Source organism: Lupinus angustifolius, chromosome LG08 (assembly GCF_001865875.1).
Source record: "Lupinus angustifolius cultivar Tanjil chromosome LG08, LupAngTanjil_v1.0, whole genome shotgun sequence".
Classification (NCBI taxonomy): domain Eukaryota; kingdom Viridiplantae; phylum Streptophyta; class Magnoliopsida; order Fabales; family Fabaceae; genus Lupinus; species Lupinus angustifolius.
In genome coordinates, this window is record NC_032016.1 from 23629247 (window position 1) to 23652030 (window position 22784).

Sequence of the window (22784 nt, forward strand, 5' to 3'; positions counted from 1 at the left end):
TATATATATATATATGAAATGGAGTGTGTTAACTCATTGTGGAGAAGGCATAGAGAAATAATTAATTTGGTGCATGAACTTTGAAGTAAAAAGTAGGAAAAAAATGATAATATTTGAACAAGTGTGCAATTTTATGGCAATAGCTTTGTAGTGGTTCCAACTTCCAAGCATGACAATGATGATTGTAACACATAGGAGAAAGATTCACTTTTTCATAATGGAGTAAATAATGAAAGAACCACTGAAGGTTAAGGACCCAATGTGATATGAATTAGTGAGATAATAAATTATAGTGTGCTTTATTTTCTTCAGTGTGAATGTGTGGTGGCATCCACACTACACAATTTTATGGCCTCTTTTGTAGATGACAGATACTGAGAGTTAATAAATGATGAAATAGTTATGCTTTTCAACCTTAGTCAGAAGAAGACCATAGTGTATTTTATATTAAAAGCACTATGTTTCATAATCATAGTAGAGTTAAGTGGGGAACATAACTTTTTATAATCTTCGAAATTGGTGAATAGAAACTTTGACAAATTGGAGCCACCGAATCCACAAATGAAGTTGGTCAACATAAATGATTAAAGAGGCTAGGGAAAAAAGTTTGTTCTTATTTATTATTTTCCTCTACCCAACTAAATTGAGCACACATTATCATCATCCACATCCATGCATTAAATGGAGCAAATATTTTGGTACGTATACCATTATCTTCATGTGCAAATTTTCCATCAACCATTTGCTCAAGGAATAAAAAGTGAATTGTTTACACCACTCAGTGATTTATTAAATGCATTATGTCAATACCATATTCTAATAAATATTTAGATGTTATATTGAATCGAGATTGTTCCATGTAAAATTGGGAAGACACGTCAAAGAGAGTTAAACTTTTTTTTCAATTTATAAAAATATAATTCTTTAAAACTAATTTCTTTGAAAGTGGATGAATATCACTCTTAATAAGTGTTGCTAAGAAGATATAACTATATGTTAACTGGCGATGACCCCTATTCACTAGAGAGGGCAAAACAAGCATTGCCTGTGGGCGCGCCCACATAGCCCGCATTTTTTGGGAGTAGTGCATACAAATTTTGCCCATTTGTCCGTTTCGCCTGACCCATTCTGCCCGCCAAATTTGCGGGCATTTTCGTTGGCCATATGGGCGGCCCGCAGGTGGTTCATAAACATAATTTAAAGAAAAAAAAAGAAAGTTTTAAATAAGTTATGATATAACGTGATTTTTAATCCTACCAAAAATTGTAATCTAATGTGATTGGTTAAACTTCATATAAAATATCATAAATTTTGTTAATTTTTTATCTTCAACTTCTTTATTTAATTTCATTTATTATATGAATTACATTTTTTTTAATTATTCAACAGCCATTTTAAAACAGGCAGAACATTGAATTTTGTCCGTTAACCAATGCAGACATTTTCGGGCACGAGCTAAACGAGCCGGATGACCCGCTTTGTCATCTCTACTATTCACATATATTAGACCTTCATATTCTGATAATTTTCACCATCACTTCAACAAACAAACGTTTTTCTTTCGTCAAAAGTCACATCACGATTTTTCAACAAATAAAGCATTGATGTTATCAAATCACTTGTAACTTCTTCAACTCTTCCATTCATTCCATCGGTTTAAACTTTATGACTAAATAATGTTGGAAGTATACACACAAAGTTAATACGTTAATCTCACATAAGAATCAAATAAATCTCCTGGATGCTTATTCCATTCTAATAGAACAATATTAAATTAGAAACCATTTGAAATACTCCCAACATTATTTCTATTAGCAAGATAAATGCATATCATCTAAAAAATTGTTGAAGCTTCGACTTGGATCTAGAGCACATAAGGGTGAAATTAAGGTGAATTAATATTCAAGCGCAATCTGAAGAGAAATTTCTACGGAACATAATGGGTATGGTTATCAAGGTGATATAAAAATAATCAACTATCAATGATGCATTGAATGCCTTATATTTTGCCTAATTTCACTTGATTGATTATATTGTAACTCATACAAAGAAGTTTCTGCCCTCCATACCAATGCAATACGCTCATTGGTTTACCTCAATCATTCATCTTAATTTGGTATTAGATGAAATATTGATATACTTTTGAATAAAGGAAACAGTGGCAGGCCATAGCTCTAGAAATTAGAAGGATTGGAAAGTATATGCCAGAAAAAGAATGCTAGTGGGCAAGGATCAGGAAAAATGGAATGCTGCAGCAATAATCAAACAGGTATGGTCATTGGCCAAAAAAATAGAAGATAAACTATGGGTCAAATGGATCCATGATTATTATATAAGAGATTCAGATTTCTGGGAATATGAATGTACAACTAAAACATCATGCCTTGGAAGGTCAAAAAAATGTTCAGAGAAGGCTTTGATGGCCCTAGAAGAACTGATGAAAGCACCACTCTTCTGGACAATATTCTATTGCAACATCTATAAAATTGAAGGAAGCACCAGCAGTTTGGGGGCTGAAATATACCAAGACAAATCTTCATATTATGCAGATTTCAGTCACTGACCAGAGATGCATATTATGCCCAACAGAACAAGAAACACAGCTGCATCTGTTCTGCCAAATTTGAATGCATTTTCTCACAACAGCTACTAAATCAAACTATGTAGTGGATTGGAATTAGACATTTCCACAAAAGAATTAATGTTTGGAGAAGGAAAATGGTTTATATATGGAAAGTCAATAAACTGAGAAGGGATGTTCTGTTTGCAGCAACAGCAGCTTGCATATACTTTATATGGCAGGAAAGGAATCTGAGGACCTTCCAAGGCATGCAAAGAACAATGGAGAGTCTTAATTCTTAAAGGCAATTTACAGAATCAGCTGAATTATAAAATTTATGGAAAATGCAAAAAAGAAAGGAGCAAGACAGGAAAGCATACTTCGAAGGAATATCAACTCACTGTAACTCATGAAATAGATAGTTAAACGAAAAGCTTAGGGAATGTATAACACAATCTGTTTTCTGCAAAAAGGTAATATAATAATATTTTACCAAAAAAGAATATTAATATAGTTTTCATTTTTTTATCTCTTCTTTCATACGCTTTTATGAGCTTCTTCAATGGCACCCATCCATGATCCCACTAATCTATTTTTTTTACCTCTTCCTACGTGTAAAAATACCCTCAAAATACAAGTTGCCATGTTATAAGAATCTCAAAAATCATAACATGTTTAATTCATGTAACAGCTCTTACAGTTGATGATGAGAAAAGATTGATAACATAACATTTTACGTTCAATTTTTTTCTATATTAAATAAATCAAAGAAAAATATATAAAAAAAAATCTATAGGAATTCTAGTAAAAAAATTATTATACATGTTTACAGCATTTGCTACAGAATCACCATGAAAGGGGGCTACCTCCTAGCAAAAAAATTTCATTTTCCACATCTTTTACCCATTGACAAATGCGGTTGCAAGTGTTTATTGCCAAGGCCTGCATATTCTCATTGTTCAAAAATATTTGAGAACTTATCCAACTAAAGTGGCACAAAAGAGAATGCAATCTGTAAAATTAACCATTGATTGCTACTTGTAGAGAAGCAAAAATTGTACCTTGTCTGCAAGGGGATCAAAGGCTGCATAAAGCTCAAAATCCTGTGTCACCCAACAGAGAAGAACTGCAACATAAAAACATCCTATTAGTTTCATCGGAGTTCAATGGAGTATGTAAACGTAAGGGCACGTTATCACTCAAAGCCACTGAATGGAAGCTTGCTTGCAAACAAGCTTGAGGTGATCCAAAAAAAAAAGATTTAGCTACCTGACAACATGAAAATACATATTCATAATGGAAGAATAATTCCTTGATGAGATTTGAATTTTTGAATGTCTATCTGTAAACTGTAAACAACTTCAACCAATGTACTCCTCCACCCACTTAAACAGAGTTCATAAAATTAAAATTACACTATTACAGTATGACATCAGCTCATAACTAGAGACGCAATGTTACAAATATGCACCACTTGGATTTACAATTTAATTTAAAGTTGAAAATATTCAACAAAAATTACTTTGTAAGAAATAATTTTGTTCTCATAGTGTTAAGTAAAATTACAAAAAGATGAAAAAATATTATAAATTTGGACAAATTTAAAAAAAATATGTGTATCAGAATGCATTTTGGTTCAACAGACATAGGGACAGAAGTAAGAAAAATTCCCACTAGATATAAAGTTCACCTTAACCCAATGTTAAACTGCACTCTGCCATTTATGTACCCCATATATAATTTTTTGCACCAAAATCACAGTGCAAAACGATGCACAGTGGAGACATCCATTTCAGGCAGAAAACCAAGCGCACAAATGAAATATCGACAAAGAACCGAAATATTTATTACCGAAATTTTCATCTCTCCTAAATTGAGTTTTGTGTGGCCCGACTCCTTTATCATGCATGGATACAAAAAGTTTCTGGTAAGCTCTATACAGTCTGAAACAATGAAGATAAGTTACATTTCTGACAAACAAAATTGCAAAAAGAAAAAGGTAAAAGATATAACATGGAGAGGCATAAAAAGTGAACATGTTGCCATGATACTTCATACCTTTTTCGCTGCTGAGGAGTGTTAATTGATGATGAGAACTCTGATGAGACATATTGATCTAGATATATACTACAGTAAATGAAATGCCACAAACCAGCAGGACCCGCAATGCCCAAATCAGGTTCCTTAAATCTTTCAGGAGAATCTGATGGAAGACTGTTATGGATCAAATGAGATGATCCAGAACAAGGTGTTGGTGGCAGATCATCAACATGCATTCCCCCATCTAGCAAGGATCTCTGAACTTCACTAAGGACATTTGACTTCAGAAGGACCATTTCAACACGAATCCTATAAATTGGCAGGCAAATTTCTTAACCATGGTAGAAAGATAATTACTACAAACACAGGATCTCTTTTTAAAATTACTGCATGCACAAACTCCAACAGTAGCAGTTGTTTGATTATTAACCATCATTTACCTGCAATCCTTAAGGTGATAAAATACATCTGAACTAGTGGTTAGCAAAATCAAGTATGTGTCCGCCTGCCACAGACATATATAAGCAGCTCTGAGATTTATGTACTAAATGTACAAAATATAGCAAATGTGTCAATGGATGATCTATGTATTCAAATCTGACTCACATCAAAATAATGGATATAGGCATATAAAAATGCTGAAGGATTATATCTTGGCAAGCAAACTGGAGAAAATGATTCCGATGTCCTGCATGATTATAGCCCAAGAAATAGAGTAAGTGCATAACAGTATGATGAAGCAAAGATTTCCAGTCAAAACAAATTGCTACTCTGAAGATTTTATCTGTTTGTAGTTTCAACAGTAATGGTAATTGTATTATTGAGCAAAACTGAATATCTACACATGTAAGAGATAATTTCCATAATGAATAGTTAGCTAAGTGTCTAATGTGTGGAGAATAAATAAATAACCATTTGTGAGTGATATCTGAAAGATAAAATCTGGCCAGATCTACTTGCCTAAATGATTCTGATGACATAACAAAGTTGGACAGTAGAAGCATATCATCCGGATGAAGGGAAGTTTTTTGAGCACCAACAAGACTGATTACCTGAATTCAACCTTTAATGTGTTATTTTAATTCATGTACGGAAATAGGCAAATTAAGTAGAGGGTCAAACCATGTGCCTGCACATTAGTGTTGCAAACAGAACATCCGAATCAGCAACATCTTGCAAAACAGCACCTGCAACTTGCCTTGTTGCATAGGCGAGAGGAAGACAAGTATAGGCATGAATAAATGTACCTGGATTCCTGAAATGATCAGGCAAATAACATTTACAACTAAAATATACATTACTACTAAAAATCTATAATACAAAATAGGATAGTTGGAAAGTGGGCATGCTAAGAGAGGATATACAAACCAACTAAAAGAGTGGATTAGGGAAGAGAAGACAATGTCTGTTCCACCAAGCAAGGGTGTCATATCAAACTTCGGATTCTTCTCAAAATATCTGTTTATTGATTTTGTTAGTATAACAAGCATCTGCAGGTGTGTGGACAACAGGGAAGTATCATGTAACCATCAGGATATATGGTGTCTATTTGAATGATAACAAAGAAGCAATTGTAAATTTGTAATTTGAGAAGCATGGACAGAAGCAGGGAAATTAATTCAGAAATTTTAGAGTGCAAGTGACTGGATTATACCTGGCCATAAATTAGCTCCAACTGCCCCCTCAATGAATCATAAGGTTCTTCTGTGCAGCTGATGCAGACTAAATAAATTGGTCCTTTCACAAGAAAAACCACCTACACGATACATTCAAAATAAATTTCTCAACATTAAAGCATCGTATCGGTTCAGCAAGACATAGCGTATAAACAATTTCCAAGGTTTCCAAAAATGGTGATTGTTCCATACTTTTTCCAGTCCACATAACACAACCCAAGTGGAAAACCCCAAGCGCGCACACAAAAAAAGGAGACATGGCAAAAGAGCCGTATTATTTTGGTAAGATTAGTTTTAAATTGTGGTTTGCAAATGTAATTGTGGTCACAATATTGCCTTTTCAAGAGTCTCTGCAATTGCATCAGCAGCATTTTCTGCAATTTTGGTAAATACAATGTAACCACAACCGTAATTTAAGATTGTGAACAATTTTAAAATTTTGCATTATTTGGGTAGCAACTCCCACTTTCTCCTAATATATTACTAATGAAAGCTCGAGTTGGCTTTCACAGAAGTAAAGCTAAAACGTAACATACTATTACATACCTGATGCTTTCCAGCTCTCACCAATTTGACAGAGTCGCCCCTAACAACATAAAACAAGAAAAAGTGGCATAAATTCATATTCAGATATGCAATAAAAACACAGTAAGGAAATATTGGTATTATTTACGGAGAAGTTACAATCGCATCTTTAACTTAGTTACACATGGCACCCTCTTGTTTCAAAACCTACATTCACCCCTCTTGTTTCAAAACCCACACTCGCCTCGATATTTACTTATCAATACCATTTCATTCCCCTCAATCACTTCGTGGAGTAGAGGTGACTGAAATTACACTAACCTCCCTTGACGCGGTGAGTGTAGCTTTTGAAATAAAAGAGTTGTCTATTGTAATTAATTCAAAAGTCAAATATATCAGTGTAATTTCACCAATTATTTAATTATTTAGGGAGAAATCAGAGCAACAACGATACCCGTTCTCCACAAAGGAAACAATTGCTTGCAAAGTTGCTGAAAACCCTGCAAGCTTGAATTCATCGCCATACCTGAGAATCAATAAATGGTGTAAATAATAATCCAAGAAAGATAATGCAATGTGATTGTGATGTAAAGTGTAGAGTTGAGAAAGAGAAACCTAGAATAAATAGGTTTGCCAGAATGACTGAGAATGAAGAAATGCTTCTTCCTTTTCCTCCATGAAATGGAAGCATCATCCTGCACTGCACGTTATTCATTAATCAAACACGAACATAATATGGCATCTTCTCGAAGCTAGATTAAATTTGGAAAATGAATGCAGATACCTCATCGAGGTTTCGTTTCCTAGGAATCCATGATGAGGTTAGGGAATGTGGAATTGTATGAACAATATCAGTAGTGGCGGAGCTGCTTCCCCTTTCATCGTCGGAGAAGTGGAATGGGGGCGGAGGGGGAGGGTTGCCGTCGAGGTCTGAGGAAGATGCCATAGATCTCACGGTGGAGTGAGGTTTGAAATGGTTGGAGCGTGCCTGCCACTCGCCCTCACTTTTCTGACCGGTAGGTGCGTGCATAACGTGGATTTACTGCCCCCGTTTGTGGCCTGGATTAACTCGTTTCCTTTATTTGGCCCACAACCCTCATGGTTTAGGATTGGTTGCATAAACAAACAAAAAAACTTCAAAGTATTTCAATGTAAGATTTAGGATTCTAGCTTTAAAAATTTATATACAGTCACTATATTATTTATCATCTATCATGTATTTGTATTAATTTTTTTTGAATAGTCAATGTATAAAACTCATACACTGTTATTGTATACATTTTTTTGTCAAATATTTTATACTAACATTAGATAATTGTGTAATTGTATTATAATTTTTTCTAGAATTAATGGATAAGATATGAATAAACTTTTTAAACTTACTCTTAGATTAAGTGGATTCCCTCCCTTATATTATTTACCATTCATTTAAGAAAAATTAACTTATACTCTTATATTCAAGTAACATAAATAAATGTATTGACTATATATAGATTTTGTGTATATTCTTGAGTTTATGATTAAAGTTACTAAATCTAGTTTTAAGATTTGGAAGAAATAAATTGTATCATTTTTAGATTGTCATGCAACTATACAAGTACCATCAAAGCGTTGTTTGATAGTATAATATGATATGAGGTTTATTAGAAGAGACAATTACACATTTCAAAAGAGAATAGTTTTTCCAAATGTCCTTCCATTAGATTTAAAAAAAAATACAAGTATACAAGTCCTCCAAATTTCTGAACAAATGATGAGAATTTTATCAACTCATCCTTTCACCACAATCCAATCCCTCTCTAGGGCTTTATGAATCATGAGTTGTTTTTTCCCTCAACTACTTACATGAATTAAGGGTTTCGTTTTTTATTAAGAGCGGCCCAAGATAAAAGATTCATATGAAAGTATCCCAATTGCCAAAACAAAAGGAGCCCAAATTTCAAAAGACACATGTACCCTTCGTATACTTCTTAAATCCACTCATAGCTTAGGGTCTAAACAAACATTTCACCTTTGTAGTCTCATCAAAAACCCTACTCCATCCCCTCTTTCACTTCACCCGCCTCATTTTCACATCTGAAACCCTAATTCCTTTGCAACCATGCCGCCAAAGTTCGACCCATCCCAGGTTGTCGACGTCTACGTCAGAGTCACCGGCGGTGAGGTCGGTGCGGCGAGTTCACTCGCTCCGAAGATCGGTCCACTCGGTCTCTCCCCTAAGAAGATCGGAGAAGACATCGCCAAGGAAACCGCTAAGGACTGGAAGGGTCTCCGTGTAACCGTCAAGCTCACCGTCCAGAACCGTCAGGCTAAGGTCTCCGTCGTCCCCTCCGCCGCCGCTCTTGTTATCAAGGCTCTGAAGGAGCCTGAACGTGACCGTAAGAAAACTAAGAATATCAAACACAACGGTAACATTTCTCTTGATGACGTCATCGAGATCGCTAGGGTTATGAGGCCAAGGTCTATGGCGAAGGAACTAGGAGGAACCGTGAAGGAGATACTCGGAACGTGTGTATCTGTTGGATGCACTGTTGATGGAAAGGACCCTAAGGATTTGCAGTCTGAGATTGATGATGGTGATGTTGAGGTCCCTCAGGATTGAGGATGAGGAGGTTCCTGAATCTCTGTTTTTGTTAATCATCTTTTTTGAATTGTGTTTTTTCTATAAATGTGGGTAACGTTGTTGAACTGTTTTTATTTAAGTTTAATTACCGCTTTGGATATTTAGATGATTTTGAGAGAGATCGTATGAGCTAGTTAATGTTTCTCACATCATGATAAGTTATTTTGATATAATTTTGTTTGATTTACCCATCAGCTTAAGTTTTTATTAGTTCTTTTCTTAGTTATATAATTTTTCCGTCGTTACACAGTTGCATGGATTGAGATCACGTAGAACTTTTGCTACTCTTTTGAGTGAAATGAGTTACTTGTTTGGTACCTGGTTAATTTTTTGGGCTCTTGGTTTATTCTTGTGCTTAAGTTTTCATATGTTGTGTGTAATGTTTATCTAAATATTAAGGTGGGATTTCATGTTATTTTCACTATTCGCTTCACTTGTTGATATGGTAGGATTTGCTGTATTGTTTTGAAGGCCAATGGTATTTTTTTCATCACTGAGATTCCTGTTTTTTAATGTGTTAACATTGTAGTGTAATGTATTGAAATTGGATTAACTTTGACCTATGCTTTCAGATTTTCCCAATACTATGAAGTGATGAGATTTTATAAAATCAATAAAAGTATTCCAATGTATACTTTGTCGATGAGTGTCTGAGTCTCTCTTATGTATTATTGGTGAGCATGTGTGTTGAGAGGGTTGATCATATTGTGGGTGATGTTAAAATTTTGACGTTTCATCCTGGATCTGTGAGGGGAGACCATTATGTGCTTTGTTACTATGGTTTAAGTTTTATGCTTGCTCGCTGAAACTTCTCTACCCCTTTGTTATAAAGGGTTGATTTTGTACATCTGTGCTTTACATTTCCTGATTTTTGTTATGAGCAAACTTTTATAGGCAATAATAAATGAGGGATAAAGGAATTGAACATGAGGTTTGTGTGGCTGGTCAATTAATATTCTAATATGATTCAAGATTTACCTGTAACAAAGTCTTGGAGGTAGAGTATCGGTTACATAGTTGACGATGTCTTATATTAGATAGGTTGTATTTAGGTGCTTACTGGCTTAGTTGTTGATGTTTGGCATTATGCTGCCTTTGATAGTAACTTGTGAACAGTCTCAACTGTAAGGGATGGATGTGTTTATGTGATAGTTTTGGGTGTGCAGTCTACTATATTTGCCAGTGGAATTAAATTAATGTTATGTATTCCCTTGGAAATAGGCTAGATTATTGGACATCTAGATATATATGTTGATCCATTTTTCTTCCCCTCCATCCCTTCGTCTCTACCGTCCTTTTCTCCATATAGAGTGATTGGTGGTTGCATGGTGTGTTGTGAAGATCATGACTAAAAATGGGAATCAGTGTTTCAGATAGAATGTCAAAAAACAATAGGAGAAACTACAAGAAAAAGTATTGAACTTTTCTAACTGTTTTTATTACTTACCGGGTTCCCTCTTATATTCTTTCTCTCCTGGGTGTGTCATCCTCTTTACTGAAGGTCTTCTCGTTTTTGCTCTATTTTCTCTTCTTGTTCTCGACCTATGTGACAACTTGATATAGAGAAGACATTGTCAACTATCATTGGAAAATGTAGTAATTGGGTGGATACTTTCTCACTACCATACTATTGAGCTGGTTGCTAAGGTTTCTATAGCTATGGCTTTCCCTCTCCATGTTTCCTTAACCCATCTTTTCTTGAGTTTGATGCACCTTTGAGCATGAACATTTCTCCTACAGCTACTAAGTCAAAAGCTGTTACAGTTCTCTTCAATGGAATTTTTAATTTCTCACTGTCATCCTTTCAGTAATTAATTCTCCCCATCTTTATTTAATCTATTTTAAGCTTAATAACAATTAGATCATCCTTTTTTATCCCAGTGTAAATATCCGCCCTAAACAATTATACACCTGGTTCTCTCTGAAAGAAAACCTTTATAGGCATGGTACCCAACCAAAGGTCTCTCAGTTGATGGAGGCGGGGAATGAATTTGATATATTACATTTTGCATTATTTCATGTATAAACAATTAACCAAAAATTTGTAATTTTTAACTAAGGTTATTATATTTTACCACCAAACTTGAGACATAGAATAGTGTAAGACAACATTTGTGATTCCAAGTCCAGATAAGAATGTGTAGTATATATTGTATGATAAGCCAATGCTGCAAAAGCGCAAAGCTGAACTCATGAAAATTTGCTCAGTCATAACATCCTAGTTTATATTTGAAACTCCAAACTCTTATGACAATAACAAGGCATTCATCACTAAATTATGCATATTGTACTTGTATACGATAGTAGGATTCGTCTGAATATATACACTGAAATTAGTGGTAGCGGCATTACATGTCAATTCTCGTCATCATTATCTTCTCCCATTTTTTCCACTAAAAATTTCATCTAAATGTAGCATAATAGTCATTATTTGATGACCCTTGTGATGATTATGAGGGTTGCTAGAAATTAAGGGTACTAGTTACTTCTAATCCCTTCTACTCTGTAAGGAGTACTAACTATTTTGACTCCTATACAATTTTGTCAGCCTGGCATCCATATGCTGTAGGCCTCCAATAATGACCCATTGGTTTAATTTATTGGGGTTTTAAACTTTGCCTCTCAGTTAATCAAATTAATTACTTTGATTATTGGCTCATGCCCATGCATGTGAAAAACTTTGCAGCTTCTGAATTCTACTTCAAATGCCCAGACAAAGTTGGGTTTTTTCTTTACTGGTTATTGTAGGTCAAAGATATTACATCAGACTCATGTACTGTGTCCAGGCCTTCAAAAGGCTTCTGTTTTTCTCTCTTCAAAACGTTAGATCATAGACATTCTTAAGCATTTCTGAACATTAGATTATATGCAGAATTTGCACAAGATTATAGTTATATTTTGTTACTAAGTAATATATTTCTGCATCTAATCAACCGTTAAAGTTTGTGCGTGATGCATGGATTTTGTTTGTTCTGGTTAATGCATAAATTTGTTTAAACCACTTTATTAAAAGAATACAACATAATTGAAACTTGACCCAGAAAAAAAATAAAGCGGATTTCATCGTTACACAGAATGAACTACAAAAAATATTGAATTGCAACGAGTGGTCTAAAACCTGTGAGAATTGGGACCCTCAATTTGTTAAAAATGTATTTGATTTTGAGTACGTCCAGATAACTGTCTGGCTAGCTTTTGTCATCCCAACATAGATAGGACGGAGTTCATCTATTCCATTCTGTATCGAGCCAATAGAATATAATTTTTATTTTAAAAAATCTTTTATTAATGTGACAATGTGTGATTGGTCTAGGACAAGGAATGAAATATAATTAGGGATATGTAACAATGTGTGATTGGTACACATGGATGACATTGACAGCTCCTCTCCCTTATTAATTGCAGCATTAAAAATGGATATGGATAACTTTCTTTTCTCAGGATAATATTTCTTAATCACTTCCTATTTTATTAAGCTAACATTTTTGAGCTACTAACTTTGATGCTTCAGTTTAATCCAAAGTTCTTCCTTGGTATAATTAATACAAAAAATAAGTTAAGACAACAAAGTGCGGCTAATGTTAGGTGGAAAAATTTCTCTGTCAAATCATTACATAGAGGAATTTAATAGATGAATGTTAATAATGATTTGGCTCATATTTCAGAATAACATTACTCTAAGTTAATTATAGATACATTTGTAACAACTTTGAGACTTATGATTTTGTGGAATCCATTTTAAGGACAAAAAATAGATAGATTTACTGAGGAGTGGGTAGAAAAGTGAAGGAGGACACAAATGGGACCATAACCATTAATTGGCCTTTGGCAAAGTAGTGAGTGACAGAGAAGCATAGCAGCAAAAGTGGTAGAGCCATGTATTGAAGCTTAAAAATTTCCCATTCCAATTTTCTTTTTACATGCAATTTCACAACTTGTCCATAACCACACGCAACCGTTAATTATTAGGAACCTTTTTAGGTAATGTTGGGCCCATATGTATGTATATAATAACTCTATCAAACACAAGAGCCGTTGTAATGAGTAACACTGGCATGGGACCATGCAAGCGAATTCAAGCTAATAGGGGCGGCATAAAATTATATCAATCATGCCATTGTTACTATACACAAAACAAAAAACACCCCTTTAATTATTTGATTTACTTGCTTACTCTCATTGCTTAAATACCCATCATTTTGTACACATAACACACATAACTAGCTACTATATCTAGAGCACTAGTTCTCTTGCATATACAAGAGTTATAGCAACAAAGATGACTAAGGATGTTGAGGTTCATCAAGAGCAAGGTGAATACTCTGCTAAGGATTACCAGGACCCACCACCTTCACCATTGTTTGATTTAGATGAGCTGAAAAAGTGGTCCTTGTATAGAGCCATTATAGCTGAGTTCATAGCAACACTACTCTTTCTTTACATTACCATCTTGACCATTATTGGGTATAATAGCCAAACTGATACAAACAAGGGTGGTACTGAATGTGATGGAGTTGGAGTTTTGGGTATTGCTTGGTCCTTTGGTGGCATGATCTTCATCCTTGTTTACTGCACTGCTGGAATCTCTGGTAACCCTTTTCAGTTCATGTTCACACTCATAAATTATATGTTCATACTTATGATGGAACTAACATGTAATAAATACTTGTTAGAGCAATTCTCAATTTCTATAATTAGTGAAGTTGATAAGTAATGATAATTCTTTACTCTCATGGTTTTCATTGATAAGGAAGTTGTATATGTAACAAGAAATTGTGGTATGTTGCAGGAGGACACATCAACCCAGCTGTAACATTTGGGTTATTCGTGGGACGCAAGATATCACTAATAAGGGCGTTCTTGTACATAGTAGCACAAAGTGCTGGTGCTATCAGTGGAGCTGGACTAGCCAAAGGGTTCCAAAAATCATACTTTGATAGGTATGGTGGTGGTGCCAACTTTGTTCATTCTGGTTACAACAAAGGCACTGCTTTGGGTGCTGAGATTATTGGTACTTTTGTTCTTGTCTACACTGTCTTTTCTGCCACTGATCCTAAGAGAAATGCTAGAGACTCCCATGTTCCTGTAAGCATTTATCAACTACACTTATATATATATATATGCATACAATTATGTTTTGTCTCAGTTTTATTTTATTAATTATGTTTGAAATGATATAAAGGTATTGGCACCACTACCAATTGGATTTGCTGTGTTCATGGTTCATTTGGCTACAATCCCAATTACTGGTACTGGAATTTCTTCTTGTTCTCGACCTATGTGACAACTTGATATAGAGAAGACATTGTCAACTATCATTGGAAAATGTAGTAATTGGGTGGATACTTTCTCACTACCATACTATTGAGCTGGTTGCTAAGGTTTCTATAGCTATGGCTTTCCCTCTCCATGTTTCCTTAACCCATCTTTTCTTGAGTTTGATGCACCTTTGAGCATGAACATTTCTCCTACAGCTACTAAGTCAAAAGCTGTTACAGTTCTCTTCAATGGAATTTTTAATTTCTCACTGTCATCCTTTCAGTAATTAATTCTCCCCATCTTTATTTAATCTATTTTAAGCTTAATAACAATTAGATCATCCTTTTTTATCCCAGTGTAAATATCCGCCCTAAACAATTATACACCTGGTTCTCTCTGAAAGAAAACCTTTATAGGCATGGTACCCAACCAAAGGTCTCTCAGTTGATGGAGGCGGGGAATGAATTTGATATATTACATTTTGCATTATTTCATGTATAAACAATTAACCAAAAATTTGTAATTTTTAACTAAGGTTATTATATTTTACCACCAAACTTGAGACATAGAATAGTGTAAGACAACATTTGTGATTCCAAGTCCAGATAAGAATGTGTAGTATATATTGTATGATAAGCCAATGCTGCAAAAGCGCAAAGCTGAACTCATGAAAATTTGCTCAGTCATAACATCCTAGTTTATATTTGAAACTCCAAACTCTTATGACAATAACAAGGCATTCATCACTAAATTATGCATATTGTACTTGTATACGATAGTAGGATTCGTCTGAATATATACACTGAAATTAGTGGTAGCGGCATTACATGTCAATTCTCGTCATCATTATCTTCTCCCATTTTTTCCACTAAAAATTTCATCTAAATGTAGCATAATAGTCATTATTTGATGACCCTTGTGATGATTATGAGGGTTGCTAGAAATTAAGGGTACTAGTTACTTCTAATCCCTTCTACTCTGTAAGGAGTACTAACTATTTTGACTCCTATACAATTTTGTCAGCCTGGCATCCATATGCTGTAGGCCTCCAATAATGACCCATTGGTTTAATTTATTGGGGTTTTAAACTTTGCCTCTCAGTTAATCAAATTAATTACTTTGATTATTGGCTCATGCCCATGCATGTGAAAAACTTTGCAGCTTCTGAATTCTACTTCAAATGCCCAGACAAAGTTGGGTTTTTTCTTTACTGGTTATTGTAGGTCAAAGATATTACATCAGACTCATGTACTGTGTCCAGGCCTTCAAAAGGCTTCTGTTTTTCTCTCTTCAAAACGTTAGATCATAGACATTCTTAAGCATTTCTGAACATTAGATTATATGCAGAATTTGCACAAGATTATAGTTATATTTTGTTACTAAGTAATATATTTCTGCATCTAATCAACCGTTAAAGTTTGTGCGTGATGCATGGATTTTGTTTGTTCTGGTTAATGCATAAATTTGTTTAAACCACTTTATTAAAAGAATACAACATAATTGAAACTTGACCCAGAAAAAAAATAAAGCGGATTTCATCGTTACACAGAATGAACTACAAAAAATATTGAATTGCAACGAGTGGTCTAAAACCTGTGAGAATTGGGACCCTCAATTTGTTAAAAATGTATTTGATTTTGAGTACGTCCAGATAACTGTCTGGCTAGCTTTTGTCATCCCAACATAGATAGGACGGAGTTCATCTATTCCATTCTGTATCGAGCCAATAGAATATAATTTTTATTTTAAAAAATCTTTTATTAATGTGACAATGTGTGATTGGTCTAGGACAAGGAATGAAATATAATTAGGGATATGTAACAATGTGTGATTGGTACACATGGATGACATTGACAGCTCCTCTCCCTTATTAATTGCAGCATTAAAAATGGATATGGATAACTTTCTTTTCTCAGGATAATATTTCTTAATCACTTCCTATTTTATTAAGCTAACATTTTTGAGCTACTAACTTTGATGCTTCAGTTTAATCCAAAGTTCTTCCTTGGTATAATTAATACAAAAAATAAGTTAAGACAACAAAGTGCGGCTAATGTTAGGTGGAAAAATTTCTCTGTCAAATCATTACATAGAGGAATTTAATAGATGAATGTTAATAATGATTTGGCTCATATTTCAGAATAACATTACTCTAAGTTAATTATAGATACATTTGTAACAACTTTGAGACTTATGATTTTGTGGAATCCATTTTAAGGACAAAAAATAGATAGATTTACTGAGGAGTGGGTAGAAAAGTGAAGGAGGACACAAATGGGACCATAACCATTAATTGGCCTTTGGCAAAGTAGTGAGTGACAGAGAAGCATAGCAGCAAAAGTGGTAGAGCCATGTATTGAAGCTTAAAAATTTCCCATTCCAATTTTCTTTTTACATGCAATTTCACAACTTGTCCATAACCACACGCAACCGTTAATTATTAGGAACCTTTTTAGGTAATGTTGGGCCCATATGTATGTATATAATAACTCTATCAAACACAAGAGCCGTTGTAATGAGTAACACTGGCATGGGACCATGCAAGCGAATTCAAGCTAATAGGGGCGGCATAAAATTATATCAATCATGCCATTGTTACTATACACAAAACAAAAAACACCCCTTTAATTATTTGATTTACTTGCTTACTCTCATTGCTTAAATACCCATCATTTTGTACACATAACACACATAACTAGCTACTATATCTAGAGCACTAGTTCTCTTGCATATACAAGAGTTATAGCAACAAAGATGACTAAGGATGTTGAGGTTCATCAAGAGCAAGGTGAATACTCTGCTAAGGATTACCAGGACCCACCACCTTCACCATTGTTTGATTTAGATGAGCTGAAAAAGTGGTCCTTGTATAGAGCCATTATAGCTGAGTTCATAGCAACACTACTCTTTCTTTACATTACCATCTTGACCATTATTGGGTATAATAGCCAAACTGATACAAACAAGGGTGGTACTGAATGTGATGGAGTTGGAGTTTTGGGTATTGCTTGGTCCTTTGGTGGCATGATCTTCATCCTTGTTTACTGCACTGCTGGAATCTCTGGTAACCCTTTTCAGTTCATGTTCACACTCATAAATTATATGTTCATACTTATGATGGAACTAACATGTAATAAATACTTGTTAGAGCAATTCTCAATTTCTATAATTAGTGAAGTTGATAAGTAATGATAATTCTTTACTCTCATGGTTTTCATTGATAAGGAAGTTGTATATGTAACAAGAAATTGTGGTATGTTGCAGGAGGACACATCAACCCAGCTGTAACATTTGGGTTATTCGTGGGACGCAAGATATCACTAATAAGGGCGTTCTTGTACATAGTAGCACAAAGTGCTGGTGCTATCAGTGGAGCTGGACTAGCCAAAGGGTTCCAAAAATCATACTTTGATAGGTATGGTGGTGGTGCCAACTTTGTTCATTCTGGTTACAACAAAGGCACTGCTTTGGGTGCTGAGATTATTGGTACTTTTGTTCTTGTCTACACTGTCTTTTCTGCCACTGATCCTAAGAGAAATGCTAGAGACTCCCATGTTCCTGTAAGCATTTATCAACTACACTTATATATATATATATGCATACAATTATGTTTTGTCTCAGTTTTATTTTATTAATTATGTTTGAAATGATATAAAGGTATTGGCACCACTACCAATTGGATTTGCTGTGTTCATGGTTCATTTGGCTACAATCCCAATTACTGGTACTGGAATTAACCCAGCAAGAAGTTTTGGATCTGCTGTCATTTACAACAAGGAGAAAATCTGGGATGACCATGTAATTATCTATCCATAAACTAGTACCCTTTATTTCTTTACTTTTTTTAACTATTGTTATGTGACATGTAAAGTTTATCTACAAACTTGAATAAATTCAGGGTACCTATTAGATGAAATAAAGTGATACCCACCACTTATTCATCCACTAATAAACAACCATGCAAAGTAATCATATTCTTTGGCTAAAAAAGTGTAGATTTTGTTTCATATTTCTTCCCAAAGAAATTAACATGCTTTTAGTTAGGGTCATATATTTGTTTTTATATTGTAATTACATTGGTTGATCTTAATTTGTTTTCTGTTTCAGTGGATTTTCTGGGTTGGACCACTTATTGGAGCATTTGTAGCTGCAGTGTACCACCAATACATTCTTAGAGCAGCAGCAATCAAAGCTCTTGGTTCCTTCAGGAGCAACAATTAATTAAGCAACATAGCTTCATTATATTGCTGATTAATGTGTTTTCATGAACACCAATAATAATTGAGGAGTGCAATTCTGTGTTCTGAGGGTCCCCTTTTGTTGTTTTCCTCTTTTCTTTTCAGCTACATATGCTGTTGGAAGTTTAAGGAAAATGCCAAAACCAAAGGGCCATGAAAATTGTAGATATGCATGCTTTCTGTCTAAGGGTGTATTTTCTAGCACTTTAGTTTCTTTCTTTCTTCTTCTTTTTTTTTTTTAAATTTATTTTCATGTATGCATTCCCATTTCATTGTGTAATTCGCTTTTCTATCTTGTGAATCCTTATCATTTTTTTCTTTCAATTTACTCCTTTTTCTTCACAAGTGGTACATTAATCATTCTCTGCTTCAAATTAATTTCATGTGAAACTTAATTACTACTAGTATTTACTTGTGTTATAGTCAATGCTTTATCATCAATTTAACATCTACTTACATTGACTTGTAACATTATCTATTTGATAATGATGAAATAATAACTAATAAGAAAACCTTCCTATCCTAAATTGTTAATTCTTTCAGTCATGTCACTCTAATGTTAAAACTTAAAACACTTGAACTATAATTTAAGGAAGATATTTATAAAAATAAAAAAATAATCTTGAGAAGGGAGTAGACAAGGAATATATGAGTAACCACAAAAAATATAAAGATAAGTATTCAATTATTGGAGTTGGAATTTTAGAATATGGTCAAGAAACATGCTTAATAGTTAATGTTCGTGAATTTTCTATTCTGATCCTCTCTAGAATTAGGTTTGTGTCATCATCCATCATAGGCTTTGACAAATGTATGTCTAGTTGGGGTTGCTGAATTCCAAGAATCTTTTCAAAGTTATTGTCCAATGTTTCATACCATTCAGTACTGCCAAAAATAACACATCACTAAATTTAATTTTATTAAAATGATATATTAATTACACGTGTCTTGATATAAGTGAAGTGGGACAAAAATGAGAACACCAAATTGGAATACCAAGTCGAAGAATGAATTTCTCTCCAGTACTGTAAATGTGAAATAGATTGCTTTTTAAAAATATTTGATTTAGAAAAAAAACAAAAATCTGGACCATTGAAACATTACTTTTACCATGTGTTGCAATCTTATATATGCAGTATCCTTTTCAGTAATGGAGATGAGCCAGACTAGTTGAGACACATGATCTCGTGGGAATTAGACATGATTTGATGTGCTTTAAATTTTCTCATTAATTAAGCTACAAGCCTATACGTAACTCCCAGGCTTCTTGAACCTTCAAATTAAATTACCCACGACCCAAGAAACCACTGATAATAAAATACTTTCATATATTTGTTGTGTCACTATATAGTGGCGTTTAAAAAACGTTGAATTTATTTAGTGAAAAAATATTTGTAAGTCCTAATTGTTGACGTTCTCTTATACCTTTTCTTGTGTGTAAATCATATGTATTATTGCTCGAAATTTACAAATTTTTCTTGTTGAAGTTCGAATTAAAAGATTACCATACATCATTCTCGAAAGCTCCCACCTTATATGTTTATCTAACCCATTAACTTTTGTGGTAATGTTTATTTGACAAAACATTAATTTTTTATTTTAAACTGTCATTATAACATCCACAATTGATTTGTATTACTTTTGTTTGAGAGTCAATTGTAATTAATAAATCAATGATGATTTGCTGATAGAATAAAAACATTTATTCTATTAGTATATGCATATTAAACCCATTTTTATTGCTTAGAATACTTAGTATCCATTTGCGATTTATATTTTGGATAGGAAGAAAAAATAAAAACTTTAGAATTATCTCATGAGTATATTTCTTGTCTCTCATCATTTTCTTTTCTTCTAAAACTTAACTCATAAAAATATCAGAACATACTTTGAAATCAAAGTAAGAAAGCAATAGTAAACATGTTAGGTGAATGGCCATTTAATTTAATACATTGATGAGCTAATGTACCTTATCTTCACCATATTATATCGACGATTTCGTGGCCATTGTTTATGTAAGACGATTAGGTGGGTATTAGTTGATTGATAATTTGATTTATGGGCACAATTGTGTGTATAAATGCAGGCACTCGTTGTCATGATATACTATTGGTAGGCCCTTGTTTGAGCACTAATGAATTGATTTTGTCTTCATCACATCAACATAATTTAGAAAATCAGAATCTTCAAAGGTTACACAGATAAGACTACTAACTCTTACAATGGTTTACCAATCAGAACCATCACATGCATGGACCAACCGACACTAGTTATTGTAGTTTTGTCGGAAGTTTTGATTAAAGAACTAATCTATTTGAGTTCGTTGTTGTTCTTCCAAATAAATGTTATTATTAGAAATCGAATATTAGAATATAGTAGAATCTTACACTAATAAATCAGCAACTTGTTGGTTATCCTATAGAAAATGGAAATAAATACGGAGTGCTTTGCTCCTTTTACCATATTTGGCTTTGTTCCAGAGTCGTTAACTTCACCATTAGAAAGTAGGAGCTTGTAATTTTTCACTATTCAATAAGTTAAAAAGTCATCTGAGAAAAATTCTTTTGAGGGAAGGTTGTATCTTTTTAAAAAGAAAAATTATAGCGTTTGCATATAAAATAGTGAACAAATAAATATTATACGTTATTTTTATTCATTTAACAAATTTCAACTACTTTTAATAATTTTTTATGCATCAATAATGTAAAATATTTATATAGTATTACATATTTAATTACTATTCACTCTTCAAAAAATGTAATACAAAAAGGTTTGTTACAAAAAAGATTTATAGAATATTTTCTCTTAAAATTAAAGCGCCCACAAAATATGTTACAAAAGGTTGAAAACAAGTGATGAAGAATGAAAATGACACGCGGCTTCATTTAATCCCTTTATTTGTTTGATAGAGTCACAATTTTTTGACATTAATTATGATGATAATTTACTTATTATTCCCTATGTGCAACTTAGGCCAACTATGTACTTTTGGGTAAACAGACTAAAACTTAAGGCTAAGTGATAAATCTCCACACTTTTTTGGGTACTAAAGCCCAATCAACCCATTATTCTAATTTCTACCCAACATTTGGTATTTGACGGGAGTACATCTGATGTCCCATACTTATGTCACTCCATATGTCATGCGCTTATGATTGGTTAGAAAAATACTTAATAATTATGTACATATTTATATACCGTTATCCCTTTTTGGATATTAAACTTCGCTTCTCTCTATGTAAAGTTTGATATAACATCAAAATGAAAATATAACAACTAAGTTCATTGTGGAAATGACAAAGTTGTTATTTATGTTAGGTATTGGAATGTATTTTTCCATTAAAAAAATAACATTACCATATTTGTCACTTGATCAACAAAAATGTGATACATGATATATTGTAATTTGATTGGAAAACAGTAACATCGTTAACCAAATAATAATAACTATCCTTTTTCTTTTTGGAAACTATTTATGGCAAGAGAACGGATAAAATCTAAATGTTAGGATTTAAAATTATATATGTTTTCGACAATAACATACATGTCTTAGTAGTTCATCAAAAAAATAACATCAAAAATTTTCATTCATTTTTTGAAGAGGACACACAGATCTAAAAATTCGAATTATATATAATAAATCGGTTAATACTAGGTTGGTTGTGGATCACAATACAACATATTTTAATTTGTAATCCTGCCACATTTTTCCATTGGGATATCAACGCAAGGTTTTAGAGATCAACTATTGAAGATAACACTCTTGAGCTTATGAATGAAGAATGAAATTCTAGTCAAGCCATGATTTATCAGGATGGGGATCACCTATCCCGAACGGTGTATTCTCTGTCCTAGACCAATCA

The 22784-nt window shown here is 33.5% G+C and overlaps 4 protein-coding genes across 5 annotated transcripts; 3 read left to right on the forward strand and 1 right to left on the reverse strand.

Moving 5' to 3' along the window:
- Positions 3205-7866, reverse strand: LOC109353296 (protein SAND-like). Its single transcript, XM_019595516.1, has 14 exons — positions 7586-7866; positions 7417-7496; positions 7256-7327; positions 6823-6862; positions 6255-6356; positions 5969-6090; positions 5723-5855; positions 5561-5652; positions 5207-5288; positions 5041-5105; positions 4619-4909; positions 4412-4503; positions 3622-3686; positions 3205-3502 (listed from the first exon to the last, which is right to left on the reverse strand). Exons 1-14 carry the CDS (start codon positions 7829-7831, stop codon positions 3407-3409), a joined length of 1578 nt encoding a protein of 525 aa, XP_019451061.1. The 5' UTR covers positions 7832-7866; the 3' UTR covers positions 3205-3406.
- LOC109355324 (60S ribosomal protein L12-like) lies at positions 8818-9557 on the forward strand. Its single transcript, XM_019598423.1, has one exon. The coding sequence runs from the start codon at positions 8903-8905 to the stop codon at positions 9401-9403; it is 501 nt and encodes a 166-aa protein (XP_019453968.1). The 5' UTR covers positions 8818-8902; the 3' UTR covers positions 9404-9557.
- LOC109354038 (aquaporin PIP2-7-like) lies at positions 13590-14708 on the forward strand. Its single transcript, XM_019596391.1, has 3 exons — positions 13590-14013; positions 14214-14509; positions 14607-14708. The coding sequence occupies exons 1-3, from the start codon at positions 13704-13706 to the stop codon at positions 14706-14708; spliced, it is 708 nt and encodes a 235-aa protein (XP_019451936.1). The 5' UTR covers positions 13590-13703.
- LOC109355327 (aquaporin PIP2-7-like) lies at positions 17344-19263 on the forward strand. Of its 2 annotated transcripts, XM_019598427.1 has the most exons (5): positions 17344-17747; positions 17948-18243; positions 18341-18481; positions 18791-18952; positions 18986-19263. In XM_019598427.1, exons 1-4 carry the CDS (start codon positions 17438-17440, stop codon positions 18902-18904), a joined length of 861 nt encoding a protein of 286 aa, XP_019453972.1. In that variant the 5' UTR covers positions 17344-17437; the 3' UTR covers positions 18905-18952; positions 18986-19263. The 2 variants fall into 2 exon arrangements, with proteins under 2 accessions (XP_019453972.1, XP_019453971.1); XM_019598426.1 differs by having other exon boundaries at positions 17345-17747; positions 18791-19263.